The 14,139-nt window shown below is 38.0% G+C and overlaps 1 protein-coding gene across 5 annotated transcripts in view; it reads left to right on the forward strand.

The window, feature by feature from the left end:
* TC2N (tandem C2 domains, nuclear) overlaps nucleotides 1-14,139 on the forward strand; it is a 42,960-nt gene that overhangs the window by 7,005 nt on the left and 21,816 nt on the right. For all 5 annotated transcript variants that reach the window (XM_041760258.1, XM_041760257.1, XM_041760261.1 and 2 more), the window contains 2 exons: nucleotides 6,820-6,942; nucleotides 8,207-8,440. In XM_041760258.1, the coding sequence (XP_041616192.1) occupies nucleotides 6,876-6,942; nucleotides 8,207-8,440 (301 nt within the window). In that variant the 5' untranslated portion in view covers nucleotides 6,820-6,875. The remainder of the gene's footprint in view (nucleotides 1-6,819; nucleotides 6,943-8,206; nucleotides 8,441-14,139) is intronic.

The raw sequence follows: 14,139 nt of genomic DNA on the forward strand, positions 1-14,139 counted from the left end.
CTTCTATTCCCTTTCACTATTATTTATATTCCCCAAATGAATGAGACCATATAATGTTTGTCCTCCGATTGACTTACTTCACTCAGCATAATACCCTCCAGCTCCATCCACGTTGAAGCAAATGATGGGTATTTGTCATTTCTAATGGCTGAGTAATATCACTTGAATATATTTTTAATCTTAAGTATCTACCATAATCAGCTGGGATCACAAGTAGTACTGAAGTTACTTTTATTATTATTATTATTAATTATTATTATTATTATTATTTTAGAGAGGAAGAAAGGGCAGGAGAGGCAGGAGAGAGGGAATCTTAAGCAGGCTCCCCTCCCAGCACAGAGCCCCATTGGGGCTCTATCTCTCAACCCTAATGAGATCAAGACCTAAACTGAAATTAAGAGTTAGGTGCCTAACTGACTGAGCCACCCAAGGGCCCCATAACACTGAAGCTACTTTAATGTAGACTATACCAGACTGTCATTTGTTTTAGCAAATCCTGTCCTAACTCACTAGAGTTCATTTTAACTTGAAAAATAAATACAGAGATTTCATTTTGGGAATATAGTTAAGATATTTGGAAAAGCCTTCATACTGCAAATAACTAAGAATACTGTATTTAATTTTTTAAAAAAGGTACTTAGGAATGACTATGCCAAAATGTAAAAGAAAGCTGAAAATCTGAGACTCAAGGAGCCCTTAAATCTTATTTGCTCTGAGAGCATTTGCTAAACGGGGGGAGCTTGATTAGATTTGGTTAAAAACTTGATGAATTTGCAGGACTGGAGGCATAGTTAGCAGTCAGCCCCAGGCTTATTCAAGGCCAGCTAACCAGAAACTCTGCCCTTAATTATGGGATTTCCAAAGGTGTGTGGTGTCAAGGGTGAAAACTCATTCTACCTCTTTTAAAGATCTGCAAGGAAAATTACCTTGATGTCAAATAAAACAGGGAAAGAAAACCTGTCTTTGGGAAGTTGTAACCACCAGTCCATGGGCAGTGGTAGGGGGTGGCTCACATCACCTCCGTGGTCCAAAAACATTTTAAGATGAAAATTTTAAAATATCTGATTTTTCTTTAGATATAATTCATATATCATAAAATCCACCCTTTTCAAAGTTTAGTGGTTTTTCATTTATTCACAAACATATGCAATACCATCATCTCTAATTCTAGAACATTTTTATTTCCCTAAGAAAGAAACCTTGTGCCCATTCACAGTCAGTCCTCATTTCCCCTGTCTTCACCAACCCCTGGCAATCACTAACATACTTTCTATTTCTATGGATTTGCTGATTCTGGGCATTTTGCATGAATGAAATGATACAATATGTGGTCTTCTGTGTCTTTCCCTTTTCACTTAGTGTAATGTTTTCAAGGTCTATTCATGTTGTTACGCAAATCAGTACTTGATTTCTTTTAATGACTGAATAAAATTCCATGGTGTGGATATGCCATATTTTGCTTTTGTTTTTCAATTTGTTAGTTGATAGACATTTGGGTTGTATCCTCTTTTTGGCTATTATGAATCATGCTGCCATGAACATTTGTGTACAAGTTTTTATGTGGATATATGTTTTTCATTCTTGTAGGTATAAGAGATCTAGGGACTGGATTCTTGGGTCATATGGCAATTCTGTGGTTAAGTGTTTGAGGAACTGCTGAACTATTTTCCAGAGCAGCAGCCCCATTTTTTATTCTCACCAACAGTCTGTGGGAGTTCCAGATTCTTTACATCTTTGTCAACACTTGTTTTTGTCTATTGTTTTGATTATAGCCATCCTAAGTGTACGTGGATTAGTAGTTCATTATGGTTTTGATTTTCGTTTCCCTAGTAACTACTGATGGTGTTAAGCACCTTTTCATGTTGTTAAGCACCTAAGCATCGGCCATTGATCTATCTTTGGAGAAATATCTATTCACATCCTTTGCCCATTTTTAAATCAGGTTCTCTGTCAAGGTATGAGTTTAAAATAGGCTTCTGGGTGGCTCAGTTAAGCATCTGACTTGATTTTGGCTCAGGTCTTGATCTCAGGGCTGTGAGTTCTTTAAAAAAATAAATAAACAAAATGGTATGGTAAACAAATGCAAATATTATCTGAGAGTATATTTTCATCTTTGGGTTAAAGAAGTTCTACAAATAAAGTTTCAATAAAGTTTCGCTGAATAATTTGTCAAAGATAAACCAAGTGCACAGGACATAAGACAACCCGAGCAAAAATCAGCAGAAACAAAAGCTAGAAGTAAACTTACAAAAGCTTACATATTGGAGTTACCAGTCATAGATTATTAAAATAACTATGATGGAGGCACCTGAGTGGCTCAGTTAGTTGAGCCTTTGACTGTTGATTTTGCCTCAGGTCATGATCTCAGGGTCGGGGAAATCCCTCCGCCCTCAGCAGGGAGTCTGCTTGGGGTTTTCTCTCCCTATCCCCCTGCCACTCCCCCTCAAATAAATAAATTAAAAATAACTATGATGGGTTATATTTAAGAAAATAAAAGACAAGTTGGTTTTTTTTTTCAGCTGCTTTTGAGGTTTCCTCTTTATCACTGGCTTTGGACCATGTTATTACGATGTGTCTTGGCATAGTTTTCATCATACTTCCTATGTTTAGTGTGTGTTGAGAGGTCAAATTTTATTTTTTCAAATATTTTTTCTGCCTTCCCCAGTCTTTCATGGACTTCAGTTAGGCTGCTTACAATTGTCCTATGGGTCACAAATGCTCTTTTTATTTTGTCTTTATTCTTTTTTGCTCTTTGTTTCATTTTGAATAATTTCTTTAGCTATACCTTCAAGTATATTAATCTTTTCTGTTGCAATATATAGTCTGGTTTTAATCCCATCCAGTGTATTTTCCATCTCAGATATTGTTATTTTTGTCTTTAGAAGTTGGGTACTTTTTTTTATCTTTCGTGTCAGTTCTTACCTTTTTGAACATATAGATTCAGTCAGAACTGTTTTAATATCCTTAACTGTCTGTGTCATTTCTGAATGGGACCTAGAACTGATTGATTTTTCTCATTATTTTTTTTTTTTGCAAATTTGGTAATTTTTTATTGGATGCCAAATATTGTGAATTTTATTTTGTGTGCTGGATATCATTTAGATTTTTCTAAAAATGTTTTGCTTTGGGACATAGTCTTTTTGGAAATAGTTTGATCCTTTTGAGTCTTGCTTTTTAAATTTGTTAGGTAGAAGTGGCTAGCATTTAGTTTACGGCTATTTTTTCCTCACCAAGAATGCAAGGCTCTCCTGAGAATCCTATCCAATATCCTGTGAACTGTATGGTTTCCCCAGTTTGGTTGGTAGGGACAGGCATTATTACCAACCTTGGTGAGTATTGGTATGGCTTTCATAATCTTTTCTGGCCGTCTTTGCCCAGACTTATGCATTTGCTTGCATGCATGTTCTGACCCGTATTCTGCTGAATACTGGAGTGGGACCCTCTGCTGATGTCTGTGGCTCTCTCTGTGTGCACCTCTCCGCCCTCTATTAGGTGACCATGCAAACTGTATTTGCTTTATTCTTATTCACATCAGCATGTTTCCTTTGCTGAGTTCCTCCCTCATAGTCTCCAGTTCATTTTGGATGACTCAAGGCCGTCAAGTTTAAGGATCTTGTCTCCAGAAGTAGAAATCATTTTTTAAAAAAGATTTTCTTTATTTATTCATGAGAATACACAGAGAGGAGAGAGAGAGAGAGGCAGACACAGGCAGAGGGAGAGAAGCAGGCTCCATGCAGGGAGCCCGACGGACCCGATCCTGGGTCTCCAGGACCACACCCTGGGCCGAAGGCGACGCCAAACCGCTGAACCTCCGGGCTGCCCAGTAGAAATCATTTTTAATCAGTCCTTCCACAGTCCTTTCATGATGAATGTAAAGTATTTGCAGGCTGACTGGGGTCAGAAATGTGGTTTGATGAGTTTAAGAGTTTTTATATGAGCTCGTTGTTCTGCTTTGTTCCCTTATCTGTCAACTACATATTTGCTAAGTTCCTGCTATATTCCCAGCATCATATAGGGTGCTGAGTGTGAAGTAGAAAGTGAGTATAATATTTTTTCTAAAAAATTTATATCCTAGAAAGGGAGAGAGAACAAGTGTCACACATGTCAAGAAAAATATAAAATTCTTTTTTTTAAAAAAAGTTTATTAGATGTTTACAAATGAGAGAAATTAGTATGGTCCGAGTAGTCAAGGAATATGTCCTTTAAACTAGGGCTGAAAAAGGATTTTGAAAATGTATAAATTTTTAAAAGATTTTATTTATTTATTTGAGAGAGCATGAGCAGGGGGAGGGATAGAGGGTCTTGGGATCAAGTCCTGCATTGGGCTCCCTGCATGGAGCCTGCTTCTCCCTCTGCCTGTGTCTCTGCCTCTCTCTGTGTGTCTCTCATGAATAAATGAATAAAATCTTTAAAAAAAAAAATGTGGTACAGGAATAAACAGACCAGTTGAAGAAAATAGAAAATATAGAAATAAGCCCAATTGTATGTAGAGGTTTAGTCTGTAATAAAGACAAATTCTAAAATCGTAGGAGAAAATAATGGGATTTTAAATAAATGGTGTATGTGATACCAGAATAGCCAATTGGGGAAGGCAGGATTGGATCTCCTTCTCATACTGTGCACCAGGCTGTTAGTATAGAAGGTGGTAACTCTGTTACCACTAAGTATTAGAAGAAACTATGGGTGAAGTCTTTTATGACCTACATATGGGAAAAACGTTCTGATGACTCCAAATCCAGAAGCAAAAGGGGGAAACATAGATTAAGTATAACTACATCTGTATGTATCCGCACACTCATCTGTTGCTTTCTTTCTTTCTTTTTTTTTTTTTTTAAGATTTTATTTACTCTTTTATTTACTCTGGCATCCCTAGACTCATCTGTTTCCATATATATGTATATGTATGTTTGTATATTCCCACACATTCTGTCTCTCAGTAGAAAATACCATAAAAAGACAATGACAAGGAATGCCTGGGTGGCTCAGCTGTTGAGCATCTGCCTTTGGCTCAGGGCGTGACCCCGGGGTCCTGGGATCGCATCCCGCATTGGGCTCCCTGCACAGAGCCTGCTTTTCCCTCTGCCCATGTCTCTCCCCCTCTCTCTCTCTCTCTGTCTCTGTGTCTCATAAATAATAAAATCTTTAAAAAAAAAGACAATGACAAACTGGAAGAATGTTTGCCACTTATATCACTGACAATGTGTTAATCTCTCCAATATATAAAAGTCCTCTAAAACTGAGGCAGAAAAAGATGAATAGCTTTACAGAGAGATGGGCAAGAGATAATGAACAGCGAGTTCATAGAGCCAAATACAGATTAACCTTATATGAAAAGGTGCCCACCCCATAGTAAAAGAGATGCACATTACAACAACACAAGATACCATTTCTTTCCCATCAGCTGGGCCAAAGTCCAGCATTTTGACGAATACCTTCTTGGTGGCTGTGTTTGGAAGCTGAAGCTACTGTATTACATTGAGAATATGCAGATTGTGACCTGCTGAATGGGGAGGAACAAGCCACCTATAGGGGTTAGCAGGTAGCTCTCTCACCATCTGAGCTCCCACTTTGGGGAAGTAAAAACTTATGGGGCCTTCTTTTCAAAAAAATTTTTTTTAAGATTTGATTTGTTTATTTGAGAGAGACAGACACAACGACAGAGATAGCAGTGAGAGAGAGCACTGACAGGGAGAAGAGGGAGAAAAATGTACGTGGGGGTTAACCCCAGGACCCTGGATCGTGACCTGAGCTGAAGGCAGATGTTTAACCAGCTGAGCCACGCAGGCGCCCGCCACCACCTCACCCTGGTTGATTTGCTTGACGGTGCCGTTTCGGTGCACCCACACAAAGGAAGTAAAGTCAGAAGATTTGTTACTTAGAGATCTCAGCCACAGAAGTGGGGAGGCAGAGATGGATTAAGATTTGCTGTGAATTGATAACGGTTTAGTCTGGGTGATAGGGATATTCTTATACCCGTTTTATCTTTTGTATACATTTGAAATTTCCTGTGAAAAATGTAGAGTTTAAGAATGCACAAGTGAAGAGAGTGCATTTAGAATTGTGTCACTGAGGCCAAGACGAGCAACTGGACATGAAGTCCTTACACAATTTTATGTGCCTGATAAATTTACAGCAGACTCTCAGGGTGCTTGACTGGCTCAGTTGGTGTAACATGTGATTCTCGATCTTGGGGTTGTAAATTCAAGCCCCATGGTGGGGGCAGATATTACTTAAAAATAATTAAAAAAAAAAAACCCAACTCCCTTTATTTCTAGTTTATATTATAAGTGGTTTAGTTAGCTGGTGTCTGTGGGTGTGTGTGTTGGGGGGGTAATACAGTGTTTAAGATATATTTTTCTATTAGCGCAATTCTAAACTTTAAACCAACTTATAAAGTATGTAGTTGTTTATTGGCCCCATATAATCCCCCATCATCTTTTGGATAACCAAAAGAATTGACTTGGAGGAAGTGAAGTTGTTCTCACATGTCCTGGAAGTGCCATATTTTCTTGCAAAGTTTGCTTGGGCATTGATTTGGGTATACCTGGCAAAAAAGAAAACTCAGGGTGGAGTTTTTTTTTTTTTTTTTCAAATTTAATGTTGGGATTGTTCATTTAGTGATTTTTGAACATGTTGTTTTAATGACTTGTAAGGCGCTTAATTAGGTCATATAAAATTACATGTAAGATGAAAAACCATCATCTTCTAAACCTTTTTGCTTTGTTTTCCTCATTACATCTTAGAAAGATAATGGAATTAATTTAGTGATACCTAATGCTATTAAACATGATCATGTTAACTTTTCTATTCTACCAACAGATTAATATTAAAATTGGAAGTTTGTATCAATTGCTGAGTATTGGAAATTGGATGTGATGGCAGCAGAATTTATAAAGAGTTGCTGTAGAGGATGTTTCTATGGAGAAACAGAAAAGCACAATTGTGAGTTTGGCTTCTTTTGGCTTCAACAAACACTTATTTAATGTATTTTTTATCTGTGGCATTTCATAATATAAAGATGAGTCAAACATAGTCCGTAACTTCACGGGGGAGACAGAAACAAATATGAGGCACACTAGGTAAGTATTAAAGTACCCTGGGGCAAGGCAGGGGTGGAGAGTGAGAAATTCAAGGTTCAACCAGGCAGACACCCGGAACATCACCACCGACTGACAAGAGGATGGTGCTTGGTATGGGAATCTGCAGAGGATGTCAGCAGCGGGGTGGGAAGAAGGAAGTAAGAGAAGTGAGCACTAGACCTGAGGATTTACGTGGATGAAGTGGTACAGGCAGAGGCAGGGAGGGAGGTGCTGCATGTGGTTGGGGGCAATACACGCTGGCAAATGTTTCCATTTGAACAAAGACAATTCCTAGTTTATGAACATGTCTTAGTGCACTAAGACATGCCTTTCACAGGTGAGTGATGTTTCATCTCCTCAAGAATCCACGTTTCTGAAAGCCTCTTGGGGAGTTCCCTTTCAATTGTAGGGTCTCCTCACCTCATCAGAGTTATGACTGGAACTTTACTTTTCTCTGGCTTTTCCTTGTATTCCTCCATCTAGAGTATAGCTCCCTTGTATGTCTGAGTACGAGGGCTTCTGTTTGCATTAAAATGTTTGGTTAAATTCCTATGCAGCAATATTTATACTTTGATATTGTACATAAAGATGAGCTCTGGGTGTCCCTTGCATCCCTGTCCTCAGTCACCAGCTTAGGAATCACATAGCATTTGAGACAGGGACAGAAGAGGTCCCAGAAGCTGGCACAGGGAGACCAGCTATTATTATTAGGGTAGAAAGACATTTTATCTTGTGATTGGGTGAAGGTTTTTGTAGACTTGGAGGCCTTTAGCTTCTTTTTAGAATTCTTTTATATATTTGAGACTGATGTTTACCACCAGTACTGACAACAAGAATTGATTCGTTGACAATATTTTTAAGTGACTGGCCTTTTCTTGAAAGATTTCTTGAAAGAAAGCATTGTAGAATTAATTACAGAATAAACTTGTTATTGCTGGGACAGAATTAATGCAGATTCCTATCAAGTGCTTGATAGGACCTGCAAGTAGTAGTTTCTGCATCAGCAGTTTGTTCTCAAACAATTAAGTACATACCAAAGCGTGCTAACTTTAGATTATTAAATATGTCTACATTCATATTTGTGATTTTTCTTTTCTTTTTTTTTTTCCTACTTCTTTTACACACAGTTTTCATGGAAAGAGACTTTAAAGCAGCAGTCTCGGCGGGTCAAGATACCACGGTCCATGTACCTCCGTTGACTTCCATCTCCGTCAAGCCCCAGGTTGGCTGTACTGAGGATTACTTACTTTCCAAATTACCATCTGATGGCAGAGAAGTACCGTTTGTGGTACCGAGGTTTAAGCTCTCCTATGTTCAGCCCAGGGCGCAAGGAACTCCTTCACATCTGGAAGAGCTAGAAGGTAAACAGTGACACAGGATTTAAAAATCAACACACGTAGCATTTGAATGCTATTGTTTCCATGATTTTGCTCTTTTATACCTTGAAAGATACAAAAGTCTTTTATGTATGAATTTTACATTTTATATGTTTTGCTCTTTCTGTAGAGGAACTTAATGTATAATATTTTTGAAAGGCCTCATTATGAAATCTGATCAGTCAACACATTTGTGTTTAGATGTGGCCTTTTTAAAAAAATATTTAAAATCAGTTAACAGTGTTTTATTAGTTTCAGAGGTAGAGTTTAGTGATTCATCAGTTGTACACAACACCCAGTGCTCATCCCATTATGTGCCCTCCTTCATCCACTTACCTCCCCCATCCACCTCCCTTCCAACGACCCTCAGTGTGTTTCTTAGAGTTGAGTCTCCTATGGTTTGTCTCCCTCTCTGATTTCATCTTATTTTTCCCTTCCTTCCCCTATGATCCTCTGTTTTGTTTCTTAAATCCCACATATGAGTGAAATCTATGATATTTGTCTTTCTCTGACTGACTTATTTCACCTAGCATAATACTCTCTAGTTTCATCCACGTTGTTGCAAATGGTAAGATTTATTTTTTTTTGATGGCTGAATAATATTTCATTGTATATATAACTTCCTAGTCTAAATAGCCACTTGAATGGGATGGATTCATTGGGTAAATTTTGGCTGATGTCATTAGAGGTCAATGGAGTAATGATGATAAGAAGCAGCAGCATATAATTCTTGTATTTTAAAAACAATTTGCTTTCGTCCATTGAAACACTGTTACAGGGCAGCCCCGGTGGCGCAGCGGTTTAGTGCCACCTGCAGCCTGGGGTGTGGTCCTGGAGACCCGGGATCGAGTCCCGCATCGGGCTCCCTGCATGGGGCCTGCTTCTCCCTCTGCCTGTGTCTCTGCCTCTCTCTCTCTCTCTCTCTCTCTCTCTGAATGAATAAATAAATAAATCTTTAAAAAAAAAAAAAAAGAAAGAAACACTGTTTCAAGGTTCCCCCCCCAAAATTTTTCTTGTGAAAAATTTCAAAGGCACAGGGAAGTTGAAAGAATGTAACGGTGAAGGATCCTCAGGAAGTTGAAAATACAGCTCCCCTATGCCTCAGCAATTGCACTATGAGGTATCTACCCTGAAGATACAAATGCAATGATATGAAGGGACCCCCGCACCCCAGTGTCATAGCAGCAACGTCCACAATAGCCAAACTGTGGGAGGAGCCACAATGTCCATCAACAGATGATGAATAGAGAACATGCGGTCTATATACACAGTGCGATAGTACTTCAGCCATCAGAAAGAATATTTACTATTTACACTGACATGGATGGAATTGGAGGGTACTATGCTGAGTGAAGTAAGTCGATCAATTATTACATGGTTTCCCTCATATATGGAGTATAAGAAACAGTGCAGAGGATCATAGGGGAAGGGAGGGAAAGGTGAAGGGGAGTCATCAGGGAGGGAGATAAAACATGAGATTCTAAGCTCTAGGAAACACACTGAGGGTTGCTGGAGGGGAGGGGGTGGAAGGGTGGAGTAACTGGGTGACGGGCATTAAGGAGGGCACATGATGTGATGAGCACTGGGTGTTATACACAACTGATGAATTATTCAACACTACATCTGAAATTAATGATGTATTATATGTAGGCTAATTGAATTCAAATTTTTAAAAAGAGGGAAAAAAGAATATGACAGTGAATATCTGTATATCCACCACATGGAATCTATCATTAATATTTTACTGTGCTTAATCACATATCTAGCTCTCTATTCCTCTGTTATTAACCCTTTTTGAGTCAGGTGGGGGATGGGTGGAAAACACATTTCATGGTAAATTGCAGACATTAATACACTTCCTTCTAAATACTTAAGCATCTGTGTCATTTACCAGAGTTTAGTATCTGCTTATATTTTTATTCTTTTGGCATAAGCCTTATATGCAACAAACTGCCTCAGTTTTAAGCTTGTATTTGTTGAGTTTGGATAAATGCATGTACAGTGTAATTCAAACTCTGATCAAAATCTAGAATATTTTTCCAAGTATTTTTTTCTGCCCTACCCTTTCTCCCTTCTCATTCTAGGATTCCAATTAGACACATGTTAGACCATTTTATATTGTTTTACATGCCTCTCAGACTTCTTTTCTGTTGTTCAATGTTTTCTCCCTTCTCTTTTCTAAAGATTGGATATTATTGATTTTCAAGTTCACCGTCTCTTCCCTCTGTCATCTCCCTGCAGCTGTTAAGCCCATCCAGTGAATTTTTATTTTAGACCTTGTATTTTTCAGTTGTTGAATTTATATTTGGTTCTTTTTTTGTAGGTTCTTGTTCTTTGCTGTGATTTCATTTTCTTCTTTTCATTATTGTGAGCCTTTTTGCTTTTATATCTTTGGGCATTAGCATCTTTATCTGCTAATTCTAACATCTGAGTCACTTAGGTTTGGATTCTGTGATTTGTCTTTTTTTTTTTTTTTTTGGAGGATAGGTCACTTTTCATGTTTCACAGTGTTGGATGTTGTGTTGTGGACACTTTAAAATCTGTTACATTGCTTTGAGAAGAGAAGGGTTTTTGTTTATTTGTTTTTCTTTTTCCTTTCTTTTATCAAGGAAATGAACTTGGTTGGGCTATGCTGTAAATTCTGTGTCCTTGGTGACAGCTCTTATCTCAGCTTGTTTTTTTTTCATCCTTAGTTGGATCTGTCCTGCATATGTGTGGCTCCAGGATCAGAACAGATATTTGAGCAGACTTTATTCACAGAATTTGGCGCTTGGAACTCTGGCCAGAAAGAGTGTGGGTTTTCTATTGGCGCTTTATCCGTCCCGTGCTGCATCAACTGTGGCTTTTGTTTAGGCTAATAGTCATTAAAAACGGGTGTCCATTCCCTTTCTTCCAAGGGTCAATGCTGTCCTGGATATGTACCAATTTTTGGAACTCTCTGGTACCTTCAGGGTTTTGTTCATTTTGTTTTTGGTCTACAGTGTACTTTTGTTATCTATAGGAGACTTGAGTTTAGTGGGATGATCAATTAATCTATCTTTCCTCCCTCCCTCCTTCCCTCCCTCCCTCCCTCCCTTCCTTCCTTCCTTCCTTCCTTCCTTCCTTCCTTCCTTCCTTCCTTCCTTCCTTCCTTCCTCTTTCTTCAAGGAAAGAGGAACCCTGTGCTTGGCCCACCACTTTGTCTTGCATATATCAGCAGTGTCTCTCAAAAATAGTGTTTAAAGGCTCTTGGCCACAGGATATCCTGGTCTTTCTCTTGTACTTGTGACAGCATTGGGATTAAACCACATAAACAGTTTTGTAATCTGTTTTATTCATATCACACATTGTGAACACGTTTTCATATTCATTGCTTTTTAATGGCCCCATAGTATTAAATCAATAGATGTACCATAATTTTTTACTGAATTCTGTATTCTTAAACACTGAGTATCTAATATATTATTTTCATAATCAGAAAATAAGAAATACCTGGCAATATAGGATAGGCCTTCTTTTGTCTTTTCGTTTTCATTAAATCACTAGAAAACAGATTGCTTTTTTTTTTTAAGATTTTATTTATTTATTCATGAGAGACATAGAGAAAGAGAGAGGCAGAGGGAGAAGCAGGCTTCATGCAGGGAGCCCAGTGAGGGATATTATCCCAGGACTCCAGGATTATGCCCTGGGCCAAAGGCAAGTGCTAAACCGCTGAGCCACCCAGGGATCCCCAACAGATTGCTTTTTGATTTGAATGATTTGCAATGAATGAGGAAATTGGCTAAATTATAGGCTCAGGGAAGATGTGGCAAAGCCATCTGATTTTGATCCTATGGGAGAGAAAAATTACTTTATTAGACTCAAGAAAGTGTTCTGGGCATCTAATTCTAGAAGTCAGACATGTGCATGCTGTATATGTATATGCCTGTGAGTGATGGGCTGACAAGGACATTTTGAGAGGGAGATAGGGCAGGCCATTGTCAGTGATGGCTGAAATTATGTGTCAAGTATCTGAAATTGTTTTGTTTTATTGCTTGCTTAGTGAGGGGTCTGATTATAACCATAACTTACTACTTTGTAAGATTCTATCATTAACATCTTTCTGTGTTTGCTTTGTCACACATCTACCTATCTATCCATGAAGAGAATGTATTTTGAATAAACACTGAAATTTTAAGTAGAGCTTTTGAGAGACGTAAAGTAAATGTCACTTTATGTTTGGTTTTATTATGGCACTGTGGTTCTGTAAGTTGAGAGAACTTCCTCTTGAACTTTAATAATGGTATCACTGTATACTGTTTGAGGGGAAGGTTGGGATTCTGTAAGGGTAAAATAAGATCTGAATATTCTTTCTTAGATATAGCCTATAAATGTAAATGTAGTACGTCATCTTTGGTGCTACTACTCCAGACAGGGTATTGTGTCTAAACACTTGTGCCAGTGCTTGTGTGCTGAATGAGAGGGGTTAGTGTCCAAGGTGGACTGGTTCCTTACAAAGCTCTCTGGCCTCATAACTCCATTTGGCGCCCCTCTGCCTGTGAATTGTGCTTGGATTACACACACACACAGTTATTTGACCTAGGGTGAGGATAAGATCTCCCCTCATAACCCCATATTTTCTTTTTCTTTTCTGAACTCAGTGTGAAGCCACCTGTTTTATTGTTTAATTCAGAAAGTATTGGTTTTACTGTGAGTTCTATTTTAAATAGGACAAAAAAGAAGAAAAAGATGGTAATCATTTAAACACTTAAAAACTTTATAGCATGTCTCTGTATTTTTTCCAATGTGATTCTTAACTTTGAAAGGAATTTGATAAATGGTTTTACCTGTTTCAAATTGCAAAATACACACATATAGAAAAAGGAGAAAAACAACTATGTATCTCTGTGATTTATTACAAAGCAAGACACATGTATGGTCACCACTCAAGTAAACAAATACCACCAGCAATGTGTAAAAGCCTTCATCTTCCCTCGTTTCCGTCATCAGTCCAGAGTAATCAGCATCCCAACTGTAATGATTATTGCTTTCTTTCTACTCTTACTTTCTACCAGCTAAGCACATATCCCTAAATGTTGTGGTTTAGTTTTTTCTGTTTTCTGACCTTTATGTAAATGAAATGACATATTCAGCATAGTCTTTTTGTTTATGGGTTCTTTCTTTTCTTTTCTTTTCTTTTCTTTTCTTTTCTTTTCTTTTCTTTTCTTTTCTTTTCTTTTCTTTCTTTCTTTCTTTCTTCTTTCTTTCTTTTTTCTTCTTTCTTTCTTTCTTTCTTTCTTTCTTTCTTTCTTTTCTTTTCTTTCTTTCTTTTTTAGCTTTTTGAAAGTCTTTTTTTTTAAATAATAAATTTATTTTTTATTGGTGTTCAATTTGCCAACATACAGAACAACACCCAGTGCTCATCCCGTCAAGTGCCCCCCTCAGTGCCCGCTACCCAGTCACCCCCACCCCCACCCTCCTCCCTTTCCACCACCCCTAGTTCATTTCCCAGAGTCAGGAGTCTTTATGTTCTGTCTCCCTTTCTGATATTTCCTACCCATTTCTTCTCCCTTCCCCTCTATTCCCTTTCACTATTATTTATATTCCCCAAATGAATGAGACCATATAATGTTTGTCCTTCTCTGACTTACTTCACTCAGCATAATACCCTCCAGTTCCATCCACGTTGAAGCAAATGGTGGGTATTTGTTGTTTCTAATGGCTGA

The sequence above is a fragment of the Vulpes lagopus genome, chromosome 6, assembly GCF_018345385.1.
Source record: "Vulpes lagopus strain Blue_001 chromosome 6, ASM1834538v1, whole genome shotgun sequence".
NCBI lineage: Eukaryota > Metazoa > Chordata > Mammalia > Carnivora > Canidae > Vulpes > Vulpes lagopus.